Raw genomic sequence first — 23,969 nt, 5'->3', positions numbered from 1 at the left:
CTACTCTTTAATCAGATAGTCAAGGATTCCTGCAAGAAAAGAGTCACTGAACTGAAAACTATATATTTGAAATTAATATCTTGTCCATATGTTGTAACTTTTCAGGAGAAGACAAAGAAACTTGCTGCAATCCAGCCAGAAATGTGAGTCCAGAAAGTTTTCACGTTTCAGAAATTAAACGCAATAATCTGCTGCCTGTGATAACACAACACCTGATTCCTGAAATATTATTAAATATATATCAAGGACAAAAGCAACAACTTTCGCTAATAATGTCTTTTTTTTTTGTCAAAAAATGTGAGAAAACAATAACTCTATACACAAAAGTTACCAATTTCAAGAAAAAGTGAGTAAAGGAGCAAACCAACTCATGCTCATCCATCATCTTTACCCGCTTCTTCCTTTCTGGGTTGTGAGTGTCACTGGTGCCCATGTCAGTCACTGTGTGAGAGGTGGGGGACACCTGGACTTGTCCCCTGTCCATAACATTTTCAAACATTTTTACAGTTTTGGCATTGTTGTAATAAATTGTTTGTGAATTAACTAGTCTGTTCACAAACTAATTCATTTTATGGATTTTAAAACGTGGCTTTATTGCAAGATTTCTGGGTTTAACCTAAACTATGAATCACCCAGAGATGGAGGGTTGAAGCATGAGAACAGGCAGCAGCTGTAACACACTGTCAACACACATATCTGCTGATATAAAAACATGAATCAGGAGAGCTTGTGTACAGTACAAACAAGAAGAGATGTTTAGTGACCGGTCATCAAATAATAACATGTTAAAATGTCTCCTCAGGCTGGTTTGGTAAGAAGCTCCAACGTTGGACATGTAGAATAATTTCAAACAGAACAATTCCACTGGAGAGAATTGTGTGATAAAACAGATGATTTTAGACTGCTGGGATATGATCAGATGTTCTCTTCTAGCTTGTGAAACTTTTGATCCAGTTAAAATAAGTAATTTCTGTAAAAAAAAAAATCAAATGATCAATTTGTACGTTTTATTTGCGAGTTGAGTTAATCTCAATGGTTGTCCTTTCCTGTCAGGAGCTCCAGTGAGGGCCAGCCTGAAGAGCTTCAGCTGCTCAGCATGAAGGAGCTGATCCCAGGTCTGCAGCCACTGGCGTTGTGGATGGCCAACTCCATTGAACTGCTGCACTTTATTCAACACAAAGTCCCTCAGCTGCTGCCCTGGAGGCAGGGCCACCAGGATGCAGGTGGTTAGACGCACTAACAGCTGTCAGACCTGCGTTTGAATTACCGAGACATACTTTGATGTTTTTCACAGATCTGCTGGACTCTGAGATGTCCTCCACTCGAACAGCCTGTGAGGAAGCCATGACAGTCCTGGAGGAAGTCATCATGTTTACGTTCCAGCAGTCCGTTTATTATCTAACAAAGGTCAGCTCTCGCTCGCATGAACACACACAACGCAAAACTTCAGCTCTACAACGACTTTAACGCGTTTCACAAAGTTTTTAACCTGAGACTCTCTCACACGTGAAGCAGGAAATGCGACTGTGTAAACACGATATTCTGTTTTCGTTGAGCGTGTTCCAGACAGAAAGCACAATAACAGAATGGAAACACAAACTCGGTCAGGAAAAGGCTGTGAGGTAGTAAGTGGGGTGTCTTTTCCACTCGCTCTAATACCCCCACACTGTGATAGCTCAAGCTTACAATGATTTCAAAAGCAGAACCTAAATGCTTGATTTGATAAGAACCTCCACGTGATCATCAAAAGAACATGTGCAGTCTTGTAATTCAGAACCTTTGGTCTTAAACAGCTGGAGATGAAGCTTTCTACCAAAGATCTCTGCAACTGTGTGAAGCATAAAGTTCTGTAAAGGTTTGTCTTTACAGTGAACAGTAAATTACTGTCAGTGTTTTACACACAAACATAAAAACTGGTGCATCTTTATTTCAACAAAATATGGACAAATCGTATAAAATATAGGATTCACCGTAAAAGAGTAAATTTATGTCAGTTATTCGAAAGGTTTTAGGTTGTCACCCCATTCTTGACAGAAACAGGAGCGAGTGTAATGATGTACGGTTGAACCAACACCTCTAAGACTCTTATCATTTAATGATGTCATAATAAATCAGCTGCAGGAAAGACTGAGTTCCAGTACCCAAGGCTTGAAGGGATAAAGTCAGACTGTAGATTGGGGTGTTGCATTTTGTCTAATGTCATTAAAAAGGAAGAACACCACAGATTAAAAAAGCAAGAGGATGAGAGATTAACCTTAATCTACAGTTTGCTTAAGAAAACTAAAACCCTAAAAACATCTACCACTTGGATTTTGACATTTACGCTGATAAAAAAAAAAAAAGTCAAAGTCTAGAGAAGAAATCTGAATTATTTTGACAGACATAAATGTTTGACAGCCCAGCAGGACATCACCAGGCACAAAGATGGTCTGGTTAGTCAGTATGACAGCTCAGATATTTCATTTGTTTACGTCTATTGAAGGCAGCGCAGTTGCTAGAGCTGCCGCCTCTCAGCAAGCAGGTTGCCGGATCAAATCCCTGCCGGGGACCTTTCTGGGTGGAGTTTGCATGTTTTCTCCGTGCTGCGTGGGTTTCCTCCCGGTACTCCGGTTTCCTCCTTCACACCAAAAACCTACGTTACCGTCTGATTTTAAGACCATAACTGACATGAAAATATTCACTTGAAGGCTTAAGAATTGGCTAAAGATAAAGCCGAATTGTACTAATTTTTAAATATTGTAATTGTGTTGACTCGGTAGTTTTAAATACATTGTTTTATATTTCTTTTTCTTCATTTTATTGTATTTACTGTTGATCTTAACTTTTCATTTAACCAACTGTTAAAGGTCCGTCTAGGGACAGGTGTTGAGAATTAACTTTGGCTATCTACAATGTGATGCAGGCATTAGCTTGTCTTGATCTATGTTTCTTGTATCTGTCCCTATCAAATAAAAAAATAATAAAAATGTCAGGCTGATTGGTAACTCTAAATTGTCCCTAGGTGTGAGTGAGAGAGTGAATGGTTGTTTGTCTCTATGTGTCCCTGTGATGGACTGGAGACCTGTCCAGGGTGTCCCCTGCCTCTCACATGACACAGTGATGGCTGGATATGGGAACCAGTGACCCAGAAAGGAATTTGTGGGTAAAAGAAAATAGATAAATGGACACCTATTGAAACATAGCCTTCACCTTTTATCCTTTATAGGAATGCACGCTATTGGATTTTTTGGCCGATATGTTAAAACTTATTTGGCCGATAACCGATGCCGATATTGTATATACGTTCCTTTGTCAGAAGATGTAAAAAATGAAAAATATTTCAGACTGCGGACGATGCAGCGAGTTTCATCGTACTCCATAAATCTTGAGAATCCGACATCCTCACCAACGAAAAATAAAACTTCCACACCGCCGACATTTTGAATTTTACTCTCCGCCGTGAGCTCAGGTAGGCGCATGTGACATCATCACGTTGCGCTGCCGCTGCAGGCAAAAACAGCGCCTTTTATATCGACGAGTTATTTTAATGGAATGGCCATTGTCCGATATTGAATTTTAACACTAATATCGGCCGATACCGATATCATGCTGATAATATCGTGCATCCCTAATCCTTTACTTAGATTTTTACACTTTAATTTTAAAAAAATGTCTGTAATTTTATAAAGTTTCTTTTGGTTTGTTTCAATTCTGACTCAAACACATTAGCAATCAATGCAGAAGCAACTTAACTAATAGTAATGCAGAAATGAACCAGTTGCTGTAATTAGTTTTTGAAGCCTAAAATCACTTCTTATTGTGAACAACCCAAAGCCGACAGCAGAGTAATTTGTTTTAAACATTTGTGGGAAACAGATATTTGTAGCAGCAGAAACGCCACCCTGCATGCTGACTGTCCAAGGAAGGTGGGGAAGGAAACAGGAACCGTCTGTTCTGTTGTTTAGAAATCTCTGAGACTTTTCTAACAATTTTACTGCAAAAAATGTTTTATCATACTGGAAATAAATGCTCCTGTATTGTGTGTCATTTGGTTAAAAAAGTTATTTTCAAAAGCAGATTTTCAATAGTTTCTCTGTTACTTTTAGGATTTATTTATTATTCAGCTCAAGCTTTATTTACCAGAGTAACATATGGAAGTTTTTTTCAACGTAAAAAGTATTCTCTCTATATTTTTATGTTACTGTTCTTGTAAAACAAAAGGGAGGATTCTCCGTAAGCAGCATTCTGTTTCCTGCCGAGGAAAACAAGCTGTCATCAGAAAAATGCTCCAAAGAGAAAAGGAAGGGAGGAGGAGAAAAAGGCACTTTCTGTTAATTTCCTGTGTGAGAGAATGTTCATGATGTGCAGACGTGATTTCCTAACTACGTTTTATTTTTTAGCTTATTTATTAACAAAACAAAAGCGAAGCTGGGCTAATACAGCTTCAGCAAGAAGAGTAAAAACATGGGGGGTTTGTAAAAAGTATTCAGTCTCATGATAAAAATGTTGGCCCGTTTGTTGCCTGTCAGCACTCAGCCTCCATGATAACACCTGCAGAGCTTCACTGTAAACTACCAGCTGACCTGCTGCCTCAGGCATGCAGGCGTTTTAAGGTTTTATTGGCTGATTCAGTTTTCCTGTGGTGATTATCTTAGTCATGGTGTGTGAGGTAGTGTGTGTGCGGTTGATGTCATAGTTGTACAACAATAGCAGTTCTGTGCCAGAACATGAGGTTATGATAAGAGCAGGCACCAAGGTGAGCTTTAACAAAACATTCTGCATTCTGCGCCGTTTACCCTCCTTACCTTTACTGTGTGCACGAAAGCACTGGCTTCTCCGTCAGCCACGTTGAACAGAGCGCAGCACTGCAGGGAGTCTTTCATTATCCTGAAAGTCAGAGGGGGCTGTGCTGGCTCAGTGTTTGCTTTGCTTCCAGGCATTTTGTTTAGACAAACTCCTTATTGAGTATAATCATGTTTCCTGTTGTAAAAATGACCCACTCTTAATAATCACTCAGATCGAGACAGCAGGGATTTTTTACAAACAGAAGCTTGTTATTTCAGTGATAATAAATGCATGAAATTGAATTATTTTAATTACACATTTGAGGAGCCATTAGCTCTGGGCACAGTGGCAGAGCTGATGGTGAATGGTAAAAAGTCAAAAGGGTAAAAAAAAAAGTACAGTATCAACAGAATTATAGCCAACTATAGCCATTATAGCCATTTATCAGCCAACATAAATTACTTCTTTATAGCTAGTAGCTCAAATGAACCACACATCGTTGTATTTTTTTATTTGCTGTTGTCTTTTTGTTGCAAAACAAACTTTTCCTGCAAGGTCTCTTGTACTTTTTGTGACTGCCTGCCTCTCTTCATGTTCTGAACTCTTCACAAACTGATATAACAGATATTTATGTGCCACTAAATGTATTGAAGTATATGAACTGAGTCCTGTAGGGAATGTTGTGATTATTCAGTTCAACATCTCTACAGCGATGTCAAATGTTGCTCTTACAGAGTATGTATTCGGCCCTGTCTGGTCTGCTGGATGGAAACCCGTTCTCAGAGAGCGGTCAGCTGCGAGTTCCTGATGGGCTCAGTAACATTCTGGAGGTGCTCAAAGAGGCGCTGAAGCTCCTGACGGCCTTCCAGGTGCACCCAGACATCTCACTGCAACTCTGCGCCTACCTGTTCTTCTTCATCAATGCATCACTGTTCAACTCCCTCATGGAACGAGGTAAAGTCTCAACTCAGCTCTGCAGCCAGAATCAGAGAAAGTCATTAAACGTTTGCTTTGGCCTTTTGTGCTCTATAAATAGAGATGTCGGTTATTTGGTTGTTTGTGGTACTTGTAAATAAATGGCTCTGTTTTTTTAGCATGTTGACAAGTTTAGACTGAGAAATTTGTATTTCTGCAAAAATGCAGTGAATGCTGAGTGCTGATCTGACTTTGAAGAAGTTAAAATGAGTTAAAGTAAAAAAAAAAAAAAAAAACAATCTAAAATTAGCAAATCGGTACATTAAAGCTAAAATGTGCAAAACTGCAACTAAAAGCTAAAATTAGGAAAGCAAATTATAAAGACAAAAGAGCAAGCATGCTGATGCAGATTTCAAAGATAACAATGTTCTTTTTGATGAAATAGAAGCGTTCATAATGTATTTATATGGGCTGCAGTACGTATTTATTCTCCTTCATCATGTTCCTCTCTTGTTATTGTATTTTTACTTGATAAAAACACAATAGATTTACATCTTCTTAAACTTAGCTTGAAATAGTATTTCTAACATGTCAGACACTTCCCTAATGTAAGACTTCCTGCTTGTTCAGGTTCTGTTGCTGGATTCTACCAGTGGTCCCGCGGTGTGCAGATCCGGGCCAACTTGGACCTACTGATGGATTGGATCCAGAGCATTGGTCTGAGCGATCTGGCCACTGAGTTCTTCCAGAAGCTCTCTGCGGCTGTCAATCTGCTGGCCACACCCAAAGAAACCCTGCTGCAGGTCAGCAGACATCCGTTCCTCTTTTCCTGTTTGTCTTACCACAGGCAGGCATCGTGTTTTCATTGTCTTAAAGGTGTCACTATCTTTATGTATTAGGTGTAAACTGCATTTTATATAAACTTGACTTTTTTTTTTTAAAGCCTTTCGAACACGGCAAAGTTTTTTTTTTCTTTATCATTTCAAAGCAATTATATAATCATTAATACAATAAAAGCTGAGAGAAGTTTTCAGAGGAAAGAGTATGGGTTTATAGGTAAAGTGTCCCTGAGAACATGATGTTCCTGCAGGAAACAGCCACAACAGAGTGAGCAAACACTCTAAAATGCTCAAATCATGACCTCATGATGTCAACGAAGGCGTGGCCATTACCTCAGATTATATGGATGACAGTATATCCTGTTAACTAAACTAATATTTAACTCATCACCATCTCAAATCCAATTTATTTTTCTTCAAGAGGAAGAATGGCATTTTAAGGTTTAAAGATAAATGAAATCTTTGCTGTAAAGGCATCTTGAAACTTCTCACATCTTGCTTTTTACTGCATGTCAGGAAATACATGCTACATCACCGAAACAACACAATATATAAAAGAACAAACGGTTTGTGTGTGATTCAGATGTGATCAGCCTTTGCTGTGCTTCAGTAGCTTGCCAACTTAATCCCTACTTAAGCACACCGTTCTCTGAGTTACTTATTTAGATCTTACAGTTTATATAACTACAAGAAGCAGAGCTCAACTCCTTGATAAGTTTTCAGACTAAAAGAAAAACAAGTAAAATTACTCAGGTATGAAGTAGAAAACTTGTTGAATGGGTCATTCAAGTCAATAAAACCAAAGCTTTTTACTGAGTTCCAGGTTTTATGGCTCCTGAAACGTGACGAAATGGAACAACGTGCTCATTGTTTTTGTGGTGAAGTCTCTGCTGTTTGTTTTTTAGTGACCTCCTATCTTCAGATGCATTCTGCTTTTTTGTGCGTTCTCGTTGGAACGAGGCTTTTAGATCAAATCTTGCGTGTGAAGACAGTTATGTCTTTAGCTAGTTCTTGTGGGACATACTGCACAGACGGATTAGTTAAAGTCAGAGGATAGAAAAGCAGTTTAACTAGGTTCAGGTGGAGGGTTGGTGGGCTAGACGTTAGTAGGTTTTCAACCTTTTCTTCATAGGCTCTTTTATTTAATATATTTTCCAGTTGGTTTTATAACCCTATGAAGCAGCAATACGTTTTTTTTTCCCCGTTTGTGTTCGTTTGTCAGTTTGTTTGCAAAATATTCCAGGAACTAATTGACTGATTTGACTGAAACTTTCAGAAAGTAATCATTGGGTTGACGTCTACAAATGTTTAACTATTGCAGTCAGTCACTCTTAAGATGGCCACCACAGCTAACTAACATGAACAAACACAAAATTAGTCAAATCTCTGTCAGTTCTACAAATACTGAGCTGAGATTTGGTGTGACAGCACGCGAGATTAATCCTCAACACTAAGCACTAAGAGATTGGGCGGGAATTGATTTTAAAAGCCATTAACAACTGTAATGGAATTTGTCAGATTGTTAGTAAAATATCCCATGAGCCACTCAAGGGATTTAAATGAAACCCTCAGAAAACAATCATTTGGTGTACCGTACATCTACAACGGTTTTGTTTTGGGAGTATTTTCCACAGCTCATCTCCCATGTTAGACACAAAAGGGCTGTACCTTAGTGAACATTACAGATAGGGTGGTAGTAGCTGACAGTCACTCACAATACATAACCTTAGCTCCAACAGATCATGCGGTGTATTGGATGACTTGGTGCATAATAATATTTTGGTGATAACTCTGTTATTCCTCAGCATAAAACATTTTCAGTCTAAATGTCTGGCCTGAAAGGCAGCAGGTGGTTTTAATTTATTCAGTGGATCTTACGGCATTTATTCATTATTTCATCTTGTTCTAAAACCAGTGGTGTCCAGTCTTGGTCCTCGAGGGCCACCATCCTGCATATTGTAGATGTTTCTCAGTTAAGACACACTTGATTTAAATAATGGGATTCTTTGGAACTTGAAGGTCTGCTGAAGAGCTGAGAAACAAACGAGTCATTGACATTGGATTCTAGAGTTGTGCCGCTCGGGGTGGCAGCATGTTGGAGCAGCTCTGTTACTTTCATTCTGAGATTTTGCTTTTGAAAACTTTAATTCCTCTTTTGCTGGATGTAAATCACTTTTTTTTTTTTTTTGGATGATTTTTTTCCTCTAGTATCTGGAAGGATTTTTACTGAAACTTTTTTTTTTACTTTTAAACATTTGTTATGATGCGTAACAACCGGGAGCAGCTGATTAACATCTGAAAAGTTCAAATAGTATCTCAACTACAGCCCCAAATCTAAATGAGGCTCCGTGGATGCATTCCCGTCTCCGGGCCAGCTGTGCTCGAGTGTCTGACCACTGAGATCCTGGAACTGGCAGGAAACAACTCGAGACAGCAGAAGGTCCGGGATTGTGCCCCGGCACCTGTCCGCAGCGACGAGGAGCTCAGCGGGCTGCTGGGAGGAGTGACCATCACTCCGGGAGGAGTTCTGCCCGGCGTTCAAGCGGTCCTGCAGCCTGTGGTAACCAGAGGACAGCCGAGTCTGAGTGGACGGATCGGACAGCATCTGTGGCCAGTTACTTCGGATCTGTTGTGGGACAGACCTTTACAAGAGATCCTTCCTGCCTACAGCCATCAGCATCTCTAACATCTCTTAATGAAACGAGGATAATGAGTTACAACAACATTTAATTTCCCTTTGGGATTAATAAAGTATTTTTGAATGTAATGAATTGAAGACGTTCAGAATAGTGGCTCTCGAGGACTGGACGCCGCTGATTTCAACAATTCCTCTCGTTGTTACTGTACCTGCTTTCGGTACCGCACACTTACAGTTCCTGTCAGGGTTATAGCTGACTTAAATTTAAAAAGTCAAATATAGAAAAGAAGTGGCTAAAAGTTACGAACAGAAGTTGAGCAGAGTAATAATTTGATCTCTCGTTGAATCAAACGTCTCGTATGTTTTAGTAAGTGTGAGTGTTGGTTTGACAGCGTTTCACACCTGTTGTTAGCGTATGACTCAAAGTTAAAACACCCACCAGCACAGCTGCTGACAGCTCTGTCTCGTCTCCTTATAGCACGACATGAAGCAGCTAGTTTTATATATGCCCAGTCTGAGATCACTTTGTGGCCGCTACAAAACAGAACACACCCTCAACAGTTTTTTTTTTTTTTCTTTCCATCTGTAGTTCTGAGCTTTAAAAAGCTGCGATGGCTTTGCTGGCACTGCTGTAAACTAAACCAAAGGCATGTGCCCGTTCTTGTTTTGTGAAGAAGATATTTCAGCAGAATATAATGACCAAACATTAAATGTAAGACATAACAAACAGAACATTTATAGGTTTCTGTTGTTTATAGGCAGAGTTGAGACGTTAGTTTTTGTTGGCCTCAGAGACACAACAACACTCGGCTGTGGTTTCAGTTGTGGCCCCGGCATGTCTGCCTAAAGTCTGACTTCCTCCAATTCAGCTGGAAGGCTCTGAATGAACTATATGATGTCTAGTGTTTGTTTCGCAGTAATCACATGAATGCTGTTGAGCGACTCCTTAGTCATCAAAAGACTAAATAATTTCTTTCTCATGCATGTTCAAGCTGCTGTAAGACGATAATCATATCTCATGATGGCTTTCACACGGAGCAGAGAAGATGTGTTGATTAGTGATATGAAACATAACACTCAACATTTTTAACAGCTCAAAAGAAGATCTGCAAGAGAGCCGATAAACACTTAAAGGCTTTAAACGCTTTCACCGGCTATGCATTCAGTTGTGGAAATGTTTTCCCACGAGGCTTTGCTGCCACATCTGGCCTTCGGGTGACAGAGGGGGCAAATTGTGTATTTGTCACATAATCATTTAAAATACTCTGCATGGGCATGAGAGAGCAGCGTTGACTGTTTATGTGAAAACAAGAATGATGGGAAAGTTTTCTGCCACTTTATCATTCTCACGTTGAAAACAAAGAGTTTCTTTAAATAAACTGGGTGAAGTTTATGATGGGGTTTAGAGAAAAGCCTGCTTCGTGTTTCTCAGGGTTCTTTTTGTTTTTCTGTGTTTACTCAGGCGTCCTGGGCTTCTCTCAGGGCTGAGTTCGCTGCGTTGAAACCGGCGCAGCTCCACCACATGTTGAGGGAATACAGCGCCGGTAAGATCTGTCCCAGCGGATGGATCCCATCGCCAGAAGATTCAGAGGACGCTGTCAGGACCGGTGAGCTACAAAACCCCGTGGACCACAACTATTTAATTTATCTGAAGAATCCGTTTTTTGAAACGAGGGCATTTCAAAAAGAATTTTTATCTTCTCTTTTCCTCATATTTTTATATGAACTTTCGAAAGCCATTTGGATAATTTAGCACCTGTTTTTAATTTTAAGGGAAAACATACAGATTATAAAATAACCCATATTTATGTCGTCATCAGTCATTTATTTGTTTATATGACATTATCCAGAACTGTTTTATGATGATTCTGAGTTTATTGGAATTTATTTTGACTATTATAAAATCCAAGTTTTGTTCATAGCATAAAAATTATGTTAAAATGTATTTAAATGTTGAGTAAATAAATTTACTTCCATCAATTTTCTGTTACTGAGAGACATTTTTTTTTAGCAGTTTCTCTTCAGGACAGCCTTTATTACAAAAATCTGGAATAACCATGTTCCTTATTGCACGAACCAGAACAACTCTTTATGTGGCTTCTATGTTCAAACTTGAAAGCTGAAATGTGTGATTCCACAAGACTTACTGATAAATAACAGGAAGTTTATTAAGATAATGAGTAAAAACGAGAGAGCTGAACTCCATCACCTTGAAGTTGTAACTTCAGTTGACAATTTGTGCCGCTTGTTTCTGGTTTTTATTAGAAACATCACGTTCTCTGCTGCCCTAAACCTCAAGAACCAAGCCAGCACCTTAAATTTTAAAACTCCTGGAGGCCACTTTAGTGTTAAACCAAACAAAAAGGAATGAAAACGTTTCAGAATTAAACAGCTTAATGAAGATACACTGATTGTTCCTCTAAATCTTTTTCTGCCTGCCAGTCTTCACCAATCAGCTTCATCCTCTTCCAGCAGGACAACAGCCACAAAACTCTCTGTTTAGTTTTTATTTGCTGCTTCAGTCAAATGTTCTGCTTCCTGCAGGATCAGACCAGAGCTTCTGATCTGGTTCTGGAGCCGTCGTAACTTTTTATTCATTTACTTGTTAAGCCAGCATGCGTAAGAGTACAGGATTGAATTTCATTAGCGAGCTTTACTGAAGCTGTTTGTGAGGGTAATAATGTCTCATTCTCTTTGCAGCAGACATCCTGGAGAGCTTTGATAACCACCCGCCGCTCATCCTGCCCACGAGCACGTTTCACCTGGAGCTCGATAAACCTATAGTGGAGTCAGCGCTTTTTGAACAGCTCGCTCATCTGCAGGAGATCATTCACCGGCTACCTGCCAATGAAACTCAAACTAAAAGGGATGGAGACCAACAGGTAACAAGCTCTTTGACCCAACTAACATAACTAGAAGCCAGAGGCGGTCAGGAAGTGAGGTACTTTGATGGTTTTACATGTTATTGATTAACTTCATGTGCTCCAAACTCAGGCTGCTAATGTGACGAACACAGACAGTCCCACAGAAAACTCACCCTGCACAAGAGTCTTTAAGGATCTGGCCCATCAGGTGGTCTCTGAGGCTTCTACTTGCCCCTGTCCTGAGGTAGACCCCAACTGCACCTCTCCTGGAGAACCATCGCAGGCCCGAGGATCTCACGGGGACCTAAGCAGCTGTGAAGCAGTTCTTGCTCAGAAGCTGAAGAGCCTGGAGCTGCAGAACCACCTCCCCGGACAGGACGACATGAGCTACCACAAGAGCCTGGCTCTGGACCCGTCGTGCCTGCTCACTCCACCCAACACCCCACAAGGGATGGAGCTGTCTGAGCTGGAGGCTGATCTACAGGAGGGCGCCCGCCAGCTAAAGAAAGGTAACTGGAGGCAAAAGTCACATAAAAAGAATTTGTTCTAAACTATTTGAACCATTTCCCTCCATTTTGAAAGTGACTGTGTTCTGCATGTTTTCAGGGCGAGTTGAGTACTTCACTCAAAACAATAAAAATAATTTTCTTGTGTAACTTTACAGAACACCACACACACACATGCACACACTCTGTGATGAACTGAACTAAACTATTAATTTATAATGAACAACCCCAAAACGTAGGCTTCCACCTCAGAATAAACTGAATATGTTTTTGACAGCACGTGTTCTTTAAAGTGGTTTTAAAATCCAGAGCAGCTGAAAGATATTAACTGAAACCTGACAGCAGTCGATGGTAAAGAATGTTCACAGAAACCATGAAACAAAGAGGAAACCGCTCCGGCTCCACACATGATGACAAGTCAACTCACAGCTGCGCTACTTCAGATCAAACACTGTCCCGTTACTAACGCCTGGAACAAAATCTACTGGAGTCATTCCTCCTTAAAGCTTTTAACTTTAACTCAGGAGTCTGCAACATTTAAAACTGCAAAGAGTCAGTCTCTCCTACTAAATATAATCTGGATAAAACCACATGATCAGCTTGAACCCTAAAAGGAGAATATGTTTTTACATTCATATATACTGTATAGTGCACTTTATGATGCTTGGTGACAGTTTGTTTTTTAAGTGTTTAGCAGGAAAAACACTATTTGGATTTAAACAAGGAAATGACGATTTTGTTTAGAGTTATGCAAATTTTTTCCACTGAGGGACAGACAAAACATTTAGTTGCATCTTACGAAGAGCAAACGTACAAAAATCAGGTTGTTTGTTGTTTATCACATAAATATGCTCAAAAAACAAAATCTTTATATTTGAAGGCTCTTAAGGTAATGTACTCGGGTTTTTATTGGAGGCAGTTTTTTTTTTTTTTTGTTGTTGTTTTTTTTTGCAGCTTGTTAGTCCTACATCATTTTCCAAAGCCTTAAAATCTGATCATTTCCAATACCTGTTGGAACTGTTTTCTGCTTTGTCTAAAATATAAGAAAAAACTTAATTTATGAGACATATGAGCAAAATTCCACTTTTATCAGAAATTTACAATAATGAAGCGGAGGACACACTAACTAGTAGCTCAACAAAGAAACCGATTACTACATTTTAAGAGTCAGAGTTTATTTATTTGTCATTTGCACTACATGCGGTACATGTGGTGGAACGAAATTGTGTACACAGGGTCCCAGTTACATCCAAGAATAAAATGTAAATGAAAAACAGCAATAAGATCTAAGATATGAACTAAGAAAAACATTAAATAAAAATACGCCTAGCACTAATAGCATCAAAAGAATATGCCGAACAGCAGCACAAACATGAGTCTGTGTGAGCAGATGAGTATGAATGGACACATCAACATGAAACAGATCAGCAGCAACATGAATCAGATCAGCAGCAACATGATGTGATTTTTCACAGTGATTATTCTGGTTAGAGATTCATGAGTCTAACAGCCTCAGGGTAGAAGCTGTTCCTCAGTCTAGTGGTTCTACACTTAATGCTCCTCAACCTCCTTCCTGAGGGGAGCGGGGCAAAAAGTGTGTGTGCTGGGTGAGTGGGGTCCTTCATGATGCAGGTGGCCCTCTTCCTGCATCTAGAGGTGTAGATGTCTGTGATGGTGGGGAGACTGACTCCGACAGAATTCTGTGCAGCCTTCACCACTCTCTGCAAAGCTTTTCTTTCTGCAGCTGTGCAGCCTCCATGCCACACGTTTATGCTGGAGCACAGGATGCTCTCCACTGCACACCTGTAGAAGGAGGTGAGGACTGAGCTTCCCAGACCAGCTCGTCTCAGCCGTCTGAGGAAGTAGAGTCTCTGATGAGTTTTCTTGATCAGGCTGGTGGTGTTGTTGCTCCAGCTGAGGTTGTCATTCATGTGTACACCCAAGTACTTGTAGCTGGAGACCACTTCCATCGCAGATCTTCCTATATTTGGGGGGGGGGGGGGTGTTTGTTCCTTCTGAAGTCCACTACCATCTCCTTCGTCTTATTCACATTGATGTGAAGGTTATTCTTGCACCAGCTCAAACGCATTCAAACACATTTTATCAAAACTTTAACCCATATGTAGCTTAAATAAAGAGAGGTTGTGTATGCAATGCATTTATAATCTTACATGATGTGCCTGCTAATCAATATTAAAAATTAGTTCACAGGCAGACAAAAATAATTTTCTTATGATGTCATTCTGCTGCAAAAAGTCTAGGCAGAGATTGGAAAAATTCAGACGTGAGATTAGTAAAAATATATTTCTCTGTTAAATGTAAGCATGACTCAGGTGGATGTTATTTGGCTGCAGGCTGCATGTGTGGCTGCAGATCTGCTCCAACTAATGAAGGCTATTAAAAATGTAGCGGCTTGACCTTGTGGACCGGCTGCATTTTTGTCCCCGGCCGTTCCAGGTCCACATGAAGGTGCTCAGACATAAAAGACAAGGAGCCTCCTCCCTTCATCTTTTACTGACTGTGGGGGTCAAGAATTTCAAGTGGAAGACTGTGCAGGGTGGGTTCACTGCGCAAAGGAAAGACTGCTTCCTCTCCCCCACCCCTATTGTTTCTGGACGCCTCCGTCATGAGGTCATCATGAGTCAGAAGAACAGGGACCGTTTAAAACGAAAGCTGAATGTTCTGTGCTCTCTGCGTCAGGAAGTTGAAAGGAAAACACCGCATCCTGTCGAAGAACGCGTTCGTTGGACATGTCTTTGGAAACATGTTGTGTTTGACTGACCTGATGGCCAGAGGTCCACCCAGAGACTATATATAAAAACACGACAGCTTTTTCTAAGGTGAAGCCAAATGATCTCAATCTCCCTCCTGGTTGCAGTGGGTCCTGACTCCGCCTCTTTTACGTTAGCAGATGGGACTTGAGCCAACTAAAGCATTTGGAGCAACACTTGAAATGGTTTATGTCTACAAGCTTCTCTGTCTTGGGGGCAGAGGTAGGGCAGCCGACTTGGGACTAGAAAGTTGCGGATCGACGCCCAGCCATTCCCACATGTCGTAGTGTCTCTGAGCAAGACACCCAATTCCTAACTGCTCCCCGGGCGCTCACCAGCTGCCCACTGCTCCACCTGGGTGTGGAGGTGTGATGGGTTAAGACAACACATAGCACTTTACTTAAAAAGTGCAAGAAATGCTTTAAAAATTACATTTCCAGTTTGTATGAGGAAAATTACAAACTTACAGAAAATCTGTTTTTAATTCTTCCAACCACCCCCCTCCCCAGTCCTGAACACTGGAAAAATTATGTATTTAAATAACCTTTGAATTATATTTTACCTCTGAAATGTCAAAGATAACATCTCACAACAACAGTCTCCTTCAGTTGGTGCTGATGTAACGCCGATTATTTGCAGCCTTTTCCTTTTTTTATTTAAACTATTTAACTTCTTGTTTTCCCTCCTCTTTGTCTTTTTATAGCTGTTATATTTGAGCATCTTATAAAGTAGTATAATTAGATGAGCCACGTTTTATTGGTCAAGAAGAAACCCTAAATGTTTTTAATTAGTGAATTAAAGTGACTCATTTAAAGGAAAGAACAACACTTCTGGTTTTTTGTGTTCATTTGGTTCAATTACATAAAAAAAAAAAAAAAAAACTCCATCAAAGTCAAAAGTCACAGAGTGAAGTTTGACTCCATGTTGAAATGAAAAGTTAAATAGTTTCTATTTTAACCATATCTGTGGTGGATTCAGATGAAAGGGTGCTCTGCTGCAGGATCTGAAGCAGACTTTCAGAAACTCGTGGTTCTGGTTCACCCCGTGTTAATGCGCTCCATGACAGACCCCCTCTGTGTGCTTCTGTGCCCCGTACAGGTTTAAGCTGCAGGATTTTGTTGATCTTAATCAGGTGTCTTTACTCTCTGTGGTTCTTGTTGCCTTGTGCTTTTTTTTTCCCTCAGTGCTTTTGTTAAAAACACTGAGGATTACGCTGAAACCAAACCATCTGCCTGCAGGGCCTTAACGACAGGTAATTCCTTAACCTGTCTGCTGGGAGGAAACAACTGTTGATCAACTGAACAATTATTCAATTAAACTAATTGATTCACCCAAATGTTTCAACTTAATTAGCTAATGATTTAAAAAAAATAAAACTTTAGATAATCTGTTAATTATGCTTTTAGCATGAAGGAACACTCGCCTGCTTTTTTCTTTGTTTGATAGACTAAAGTTCTAAAGAGTCTCTTTTTTCTGTAGAAGGTTTTATTGAGTGTTTTCCACAAACTGCTCTGGAATCATTAAATCAGTTTTGGTGTGGTAGTAGGTGAGAGTCATTCCTACACATCCTCTAAACACTGACAGAGTGACATGAAGCGAACGGTCAGATCGTTCCACAAGCAGAAATGTAACCCAGGGTGAGCTAACCTCCAGCAAGCAAACTAGTGGTGGAGGTAGTGAAGCTGATGGTGTTACCTGAAGCATTTATTGAGGCATTTCTGTCTTATCCACCAACGTTAAGGCAAATAAGACAGGAAAGAAAAAAACTATTTAAGATAATAACTTAAAATAGTTACTGCAGTAAATGTTTTTATGCCGCAGAGTGACACAAGGCGAGAATTTACAGTGAAATTCAGAATGTAAGAGTGTAAACTTTACATAACGCAACCTATTAAACACTTTGTACAAAATCAGTTTAGTGTTACAAAAACTAAACTGATTCAACCAGAAGTTACAACATATATCTACATACACAACACACAAAACAAAGCACCGCTAGCTTTAAGCTTTAATCTTTAATTTAACCGTTAAGCATGCAATGTAATGACAGAAAATGGAGGATTTACCTGCAGTTACCTTCGTACAAATGAACGTGGTACTTCCTGTTTATCACTGTTGTATTCAGCTGATCATTAGGTTGAATGCCAGCTTCATCATCGTTTACATTTTTTCAGACTCCGTTTAGGTTTTGCAAATGGAATAGTCCACCTTCTTAACATTCAGGGTAACACATCTGAATTGCATTCATTCAACCTTTATTGATATAGGTTAGTCTCATTGAGTCACGAGGACTCAGAGTTCCCCACTGACATTTAACCATTTTATTTCAGAATTTTTTTCATTAAATCCCTCTGACTGCAAAGCGTACGTAATGCAAAACCCCAACAATGTTGTTGGGGGATAAAAGAGTGCAGCTCCTGCAGGAAAGGGGCGTTTCACTTTCGGACAAATTGCGATCGCTGATTGGTCAGTTGCTGACGAGCCTGCTGGATTGATTGACAGATGATGTCATGTCGATTGGGTGAAAGTTTTTTGCAAGGCAATGGGAAATATGCATTCCTTAAGGAATGCTAGTTTTATCTTTTTATTTGTTTTGTTTCTAATGTAGAAGTTTTCCCACTGTTCAACCACTTATAGGAGGATTAAGAAGCTTTTCCTTCAAAATAAACATGTTTTATTAACAAGCTGAAGACGGCTCGAGTTACACACAACTCGTTTTCTCGCTACAAACCAGTAGTTTTAAAACAGGCTAAGTTTTATTTAAAGTAAATATTAATTCTGCAGCTGACGTAAGAAAGCTTTCGATCCCCTTCATCCTCGTCTGCACACAGAGCTGTGCCTCAGCCTCCACCACATCTACCTCTGTGGTTGTGATGAACGGACAAATGTTATTTTCAAAGTTTGGTAATCCTTTAATCTGAGCAGAGGAGCTACAGAGAGGTGGTGATGTCAGGAGAGAAAAGAGTAGTGGCCGATCTGTCATGGGAATTTACAGCTGGGTTGGTGCGTGGAATCTTAATCGGCGGCAGCATTGTTCAGGACAGGTCCTGCGTGGGGGGCAGACGGGCCGCATGTTGGGAAAAGGCAGGACGGGGAAAGGAGGGGAGAGGAACCGCATGGGTGGGAACAGTTTTTTTTTTGTTTTGGGTGGCGGGGTGTAGAAGAACCAGTCCTGTTAATCACCACAGAACCACCCGGCTGTCGCTTCTGATTTCAGATTTATTTATTCAGAACAGAAACTTTCTGACCGACAGGTTTTACTTAAAGTTGCAGGGTTGACATCCAACTGTTGTGACTAAAGTAATAATAATAACTAAAGCTGTTTTAAACATGCACGCCCTTAAATATGAGTAAAGATTTAGAGAGTCACATATTCTTTATTGTCGTTCGCACCACATGTGGTACATGTGGTGCGAACGATATTATGTACACAGGGTCCCAGTTACATCCAACAATAAAAATGTAAATGAAAAACAATGATAAGATCTAAGATATGAACTAAGAAAAACATCAACTAAAAATACACTAAGCACTAATAGCGTAAAAACATTACGTCGAACAGCAGCACGAACATGAGTCTGTGTGAGCAGGTGAGCTTGCATGGACACATCAACATTGAAACAGATCAGCAGCAACATGAAACAGATCAGCAGCAACATGATGTGATTATTCTGGTTAGAGATTCATGAGTCTAACAGCCTCATGGTAGAAGCTGTTCCTCAGTCTAGTGGTTCTACACTTAATGCTCCTCAACCTCCTGCCTGAGGGGAGCGGGGCAAAAAGTGTGTGTGCTGGGTGAGTGGGGTCCTTCATGATGCAGGTGGCTCTCTTCCTGCATCTGGAGGTGTGGATGTCTGTGATGGTGGGGAGACTGATTCCATCAATCTTCTGTGCAGCCTTCACCACTGTCTGCAAAGCTTTTCTTTCTGCAGCTGTGCAGCCTCCATGCCACACGTTGATGTTGGAGCACAGGATGATCTCCACTGCACACCTGTAGAAGGAGGTGAGGACTGAGCTTCCCAGACCAGCTCGTCTCAGCCGTCTGAGGAAGTAGAGTCTCTGATGAGCTTTCTTGATCAGGCTGGTGGTGTTGTTGCTCCAGCTGAGGTTGTTGTTCATGTGTACACCCAAGTACTTGTAGCTGGAGACCACTTCCATTGCAGAGGCTCTTTGGTTCAGGGGGGTGTAGGTGTGTTTGTTCCTTCTGAAGTCCACAATCATCTCCTTTGTCTTCTTCACATTGATGTGAAGGTTATTCTCTCTGCACCAGCTCTCCAGGTGTTCCACCTCTTGCCTGTAGCTGGACTTATCATTGTTTGTGATGCATCCCACCACCGCTGTATCATCTGCAAACTTTACACTGTGACAGCCTGGATGGGTAGCTGCACAATCATACATGAGCAGAGTAAACAGGAGGGGGCTCAACACACATCCCTGAGGAGAGCCAGTGCTGAGGGTTATGGTGGAGGAGGAGAAGTTGTGGATCCTCACTGACTGTGGTCTGTTTGTTAAAAAGTCTAGTACCCAGTTGCAAATGGAGGAGCTTAGTCCTAGTGTGGATAGTTTGTCCATCAGGGTTTGTGGGATCATGGTGTTGAAGGCGGATGTGAAGTCCACAAAGAGCATACGTAAGAGTCTTTCTGCTCCAGTTGGGTGAGAGCAGTGTGGTCCACAGAGGAGATGGCATCCTCTGTTGATCGGTTCTCGCGGTATGCATACTGATGAGGGTCCTCATTTAGGCAAATGTAGCAACTTTAGAAATGGTTTTTAAGATCTAACCATCAAAACACCAGGAAAAAAAAAAAATTACAATAGAATCAAGAATTTCATCAATAAAACCCAGAGTTTTAAAGTTTTTTTTCCCTTAAAATAAGTTGGAATACAATTTTAGAATAAACATCTGGCATTCATTGAAGGAATGCATATCGCCTGCTGCCTTTGCGACAGCTTTAGTTCAAGATGGCCGCCACAGCCACATGTAAGATGCATTATAAGTATGTGCTAAAGATGCAGTGTCAGCTACAGCTGCAGGTGTATAACCACTGATTACTTCTGAGTTTCATTGGTTCAAGAGATGTTTTGCTAACAATCAGGTCTGACACCAAGAGTTAAAATGAAAGTTTTAGGCAAATGTAATGTTTAGAGCGTGGAGCAGGTGTTGGGAATGACCATCAGCTACTACCACACCACATTTTAGCTTAATATCTTTAAATTTGGCAAAGTTATAATTACAGTTGTAAAATTCATCCAGTAGTCCATGAGATATTTTACTAACAATACAGATAATGAACATGGGCAAAACCATTATAGCTGTACCTTCACCATTGTCGGCGACTGTTCTTTTTAAAAAAAAAAAAAAAAACTTTATTTGACCAGGAAAAAATCCACTGAGATTATTAATCTCTTTTACAAGAAAGTCCTGGGCAATCTGCAAATACAGCAACACAGACTTAAGAACAGAAAAATTAAAATATTTATAACAAAACATCCGTCAATAAAACATAAGGCATCAGTTTTATAAAAGTGAACGTTTTTAAAGCCAACCCCAGCAGGAGCAGATCCAAACAGAGTTTTGATCTGATGTGTTTTCTGTTTGTTCAGTCGGTGGAAACTCTGCGACAGGAAACGGGGAAGCAGCGGAGGACAAAGAGGAAGTGTTCACAGTGGAGATCCACAGAGGGCCACATGGTTTGGGACTGGCGCTCGTAGATGGAACGGTGTGAAAACGTTCAAGTATTTTCACCTCACAGCTCTGGCTCAATGTTTTACAGCTAATCTGAGTCAGAACAGAGCTGAACAAACTGACTCTAAGGTTTGATCTGCGGTTCTTAGCAAAAGGCTAAATTCTTAAGGGATTCTGAAGGTTATTGGAAGCTTTTCTTTATTTCTTGTTTTGTGTTCAGTACCTGATCAGGTCAAAAGAATTGTCTTCATCAACTCAAGCAATCAACCAGTGTTGGAAATCTTTCAGTATCAATTCACTTGTGGAAAAAAAAAAAAGTTTTTAGCAAATTAAAAGCAACAAAGCACCTAAATAAAAACAAAAACATGGTTTAGCCGCTAAGATTTAATGGGAAAAGATTTTGGACTTGAGTGCATTCTGTTAGTCAGTATATTCTTGTTACATAATGTTTTTATCATGTTTATATCTTCATTTAGAGAACGCCTCTGAGGATGAGTGGCATTTATGTGAAGTCGGTTGTTCCTGACTCTCCAGCTGATCGGTGTCAGAAACTGAAGACGGGGGACCGGATCCTGGCTGTAAACGGCGTCAGCCTGGTCGGGATGGAATACAACGTGTAAGTTCACAACTTTATATCTGAAATGAAAAACACAATAAATCACTTCAGTTTATTTAAACCCGTTTACAACCAAAGTCATCCCAGGGTACTCTGTGATTAAAACAAGTCCAAATACTGATCCAGATCATGAAATACATTCACATACAGTTCAAGATGAAATATCAATTACCGTGCATGGGAAGATTTTAACAAATTTAACAAGATTAACACCTAAAATAATTTGTTTGCTCGAAAATATAGTAAAGGTGAGTCTCAGTTTAACTTATGCTTAATAAATGCACTTTGACGTCAAATCAGCTGCATTTCAAAAGCCGATACGTGGAAGCGGGAGCGTGCAGAGGGAGAACTCTCTGTGCAATTCTTCGAAATTTAACAAGATAAGCACCTAAAACAATTATTTGTTTGCTCGACATTATAGCAAAGGTGTGTCTCAGTTGAACTTTTACATAATAAATGCACTTTAATGGTCAAATTAGCTGCATTTTGCCGGGGCGGTGCAGCAAAATAAAGCTGATTTGACGTTTGCTCCAGACAGACGACGGTGGCAGGCTATGGCAAGCCGAATGGGGGGAGTGGTGGCGCAGAGGTTAGAGAAGGTGGGCCTGTGATGGGAAGATTGCCGGTTCAAGCCCCGGTACCGACAACATAAAAAATGTGGGTGGGGTAGGTGAAGCACCCACACCTGCCCCCACCCTCATTTGCCCCACTCTGGGCCCTTGAGCAATAATCTGCTCCCTAAACAGGTCTCTCTTGAAAATGAGTTCTCATAGCTCAATGAGACTACCTGGATAAATAAAAGGGTAAAAAAAAAAAAATTGAATGTATCATTAATAGCCACCTTTACCTATTACATGACACAATGGCATGCCATATCCTGATGCATGCTCAATTGATCCACTCTGATAAGGAGTTATTTAAGAGACTGAGCTGAAAACAGCACCTCAGACTGAGGAAGTCTCTTGGATGAGAGACGAAACGTTTCTAGATTTTTTTTGCTTTGTTTTTTTTTTTTTTTTGAATGTCCAGAGGACCAGATTGAACTTGTTTGGAATGGCATGCCATATTACTCAAGTGCCATCTAGCGGCTGAAAATGGTAGTGTTCAATATTTTCAGTCAGAATGAATGAAAACGGTTGTGTCTCAGCCAAAAATTGGTTTATAAATATGGGAAAAAATCCATATATACGTTGCTTCGGCGTATAAGTCGCAGGGCATGTAAATTATGCAAAAAACGTGACTTATAGGCAGAAAAATTCTGTATTTAAAGTTGTCTATAAGGAACTCAGCAGGTTGGATTGAATTTTACGTTTATTCCCCATCCTGAGCAGCGCGTAGGTGACAGCGTAAAGGAATGACTCCTTTTAAACAGGAAGAACCCTCCATCAGAACCAGAACCAGGCTCAGTACGAGCGGCCAGCTGCCTCGATCAGCTGGGGTTTGAGAGGACAGGAAAGAGACAACTGAACAGGGACAGGAAAGAGACAACCGAACAGGGACAGTTGGTCCATGTGTGGTTCCTTAAAGGAGACCGACCTGAGTCATCACAGAGTTTTAGGAATTAAAGCAGAGGTGACTTGGATGCATTTACAAACAACGTGTTTAAAAAAGTGCTGCTTTCTCTAACATTGACATGTCAGAGGAAACGTTTTATCTTCATTAATTATTATGACTCGGTCTCGGATCTCACATCTTGTTTCATCTTCTCCTTCCAGCGGCAGAGAGTTGATTCGATCATCAGGAGACTCTCTCAGGCTGCTGGTTGCAAAGATTGACGCAGAAACAAGCAGCAAGACTTCAGTTACAACTAAATGCTGAAGGCAGAGCTCTGGTGACAAAACAGTCCATTTTTAACGGGATGGACTCTCCAACCTGTTTCCTCTGCCTCCATTTTAACTCTGTCAGTTCATTTCCTGTTCCTTGAATGTTTCTTGTGTGAAAGCACCGAAACGATCAACTAAAGCACCGTCTGATCTGTGATCTCACACCAACCACCGGCTGCCTGGCGGAGAACATCATCTTTAAAAGCTCCTTTCTGCTGTCTCCACCTCTGGACTAAAAGCAAACTGCTTGTACAGCGTGAGCAGAAAACAGGCGTCTGCTGATTTGAAGGATTTGATCTCATCTGTCTGAGGATCACTGAGCTGCTCCTGGATCTGTCGTCTCCGGCTTTAACTGGAAGCATTTTGACACTTTCTGTTAACTTATGTCTACTTCAAATGTGACACTACATTTTACCAAAGTTTTTATTTTATTTTTTTTACTTTATCCAGTTCTTTAGTTTATTAGAAAGGTAAAAATATGTATATTTGCCAAGTGAGTATGGAGGGGGCATTATTTAATCTGTTTCTGTTAATTGTATAATTTTCAAAA

The 23,969-nt window shown here is 40.3% G+C and overlaps 1 protein-coding gene across 1 annotated transcript in view; it reads left to right on the top strand.

Annotated features, from left to right (window-relative positions):
- si:ch73-281f12.4 (Ras-associating and dilute domain-containing protein-like) overlaps nt 1-23,587 on the top strand; it is a 34,256-nt gene extending 10,669 nt beyond the window's left edge. Inside the window, exons 6-16 of the mRNA XM_037688685.1 lie at nt 106-143; nt 1,054-1,223; nt 1,295-1,407; nt 5,499-5,718; nt 6,310-6,482; nt 10,619-10,763; nt 11,857-12,038; nt 12,151-12,529; nt 20,899-21,014; nt 21,457-21,596; nt 23,312-23,587. Coding sequence (XP_037544613.1) covers nt 106-143; nt 1,054-1,223; nt 1,295-1,407; nt 5,499-5,718; nt 6,310-6,482; nt 10,619-10,763; nt 11,857-12,038; nt 12,151-12,529; nt 20,899-21,014; nt 21,457-21,596; nt 23,312-23,414 — 1,779 coding nt within the window. The 3' untranslated portion in view covers nt 23,415-23,587. The remainder of the gene's footprint in view (nt 1-105; nt 144-1,053; nt 1,224-1,294; nt 1,408-5,498; nt 5,719-6,309; nt 6,483-10,618; nt 10,764-11,856; nt 12,039-12,150; nt 12,530-20,898; nt 21,015-21,456; nt 21,597-23,311) is intronic.
- Nucleotides 23,588-23,969: the final 382 nt, after the last annotated feature.

Source organism: Nematolebias whitei, chromosome 15 (assembly GCF_014905685.2).
Source record: "Nematolebias whitei isolate Nwh7 chromosome 15, NemWhi1, whole genome shotgun sequence".
Lineage (NCBI taxonomy): Eukaryota > Metazoa > Chordata > Actinopteri > Cyprinodontiformes > Rivulidae > Nematolebias > Nematolebias whitei.
The sequence above is the reverse complement of the archived record's forward strand: the minus strand, read 5'-3'. Positions and strand labels throughout refer to the sequence as shown.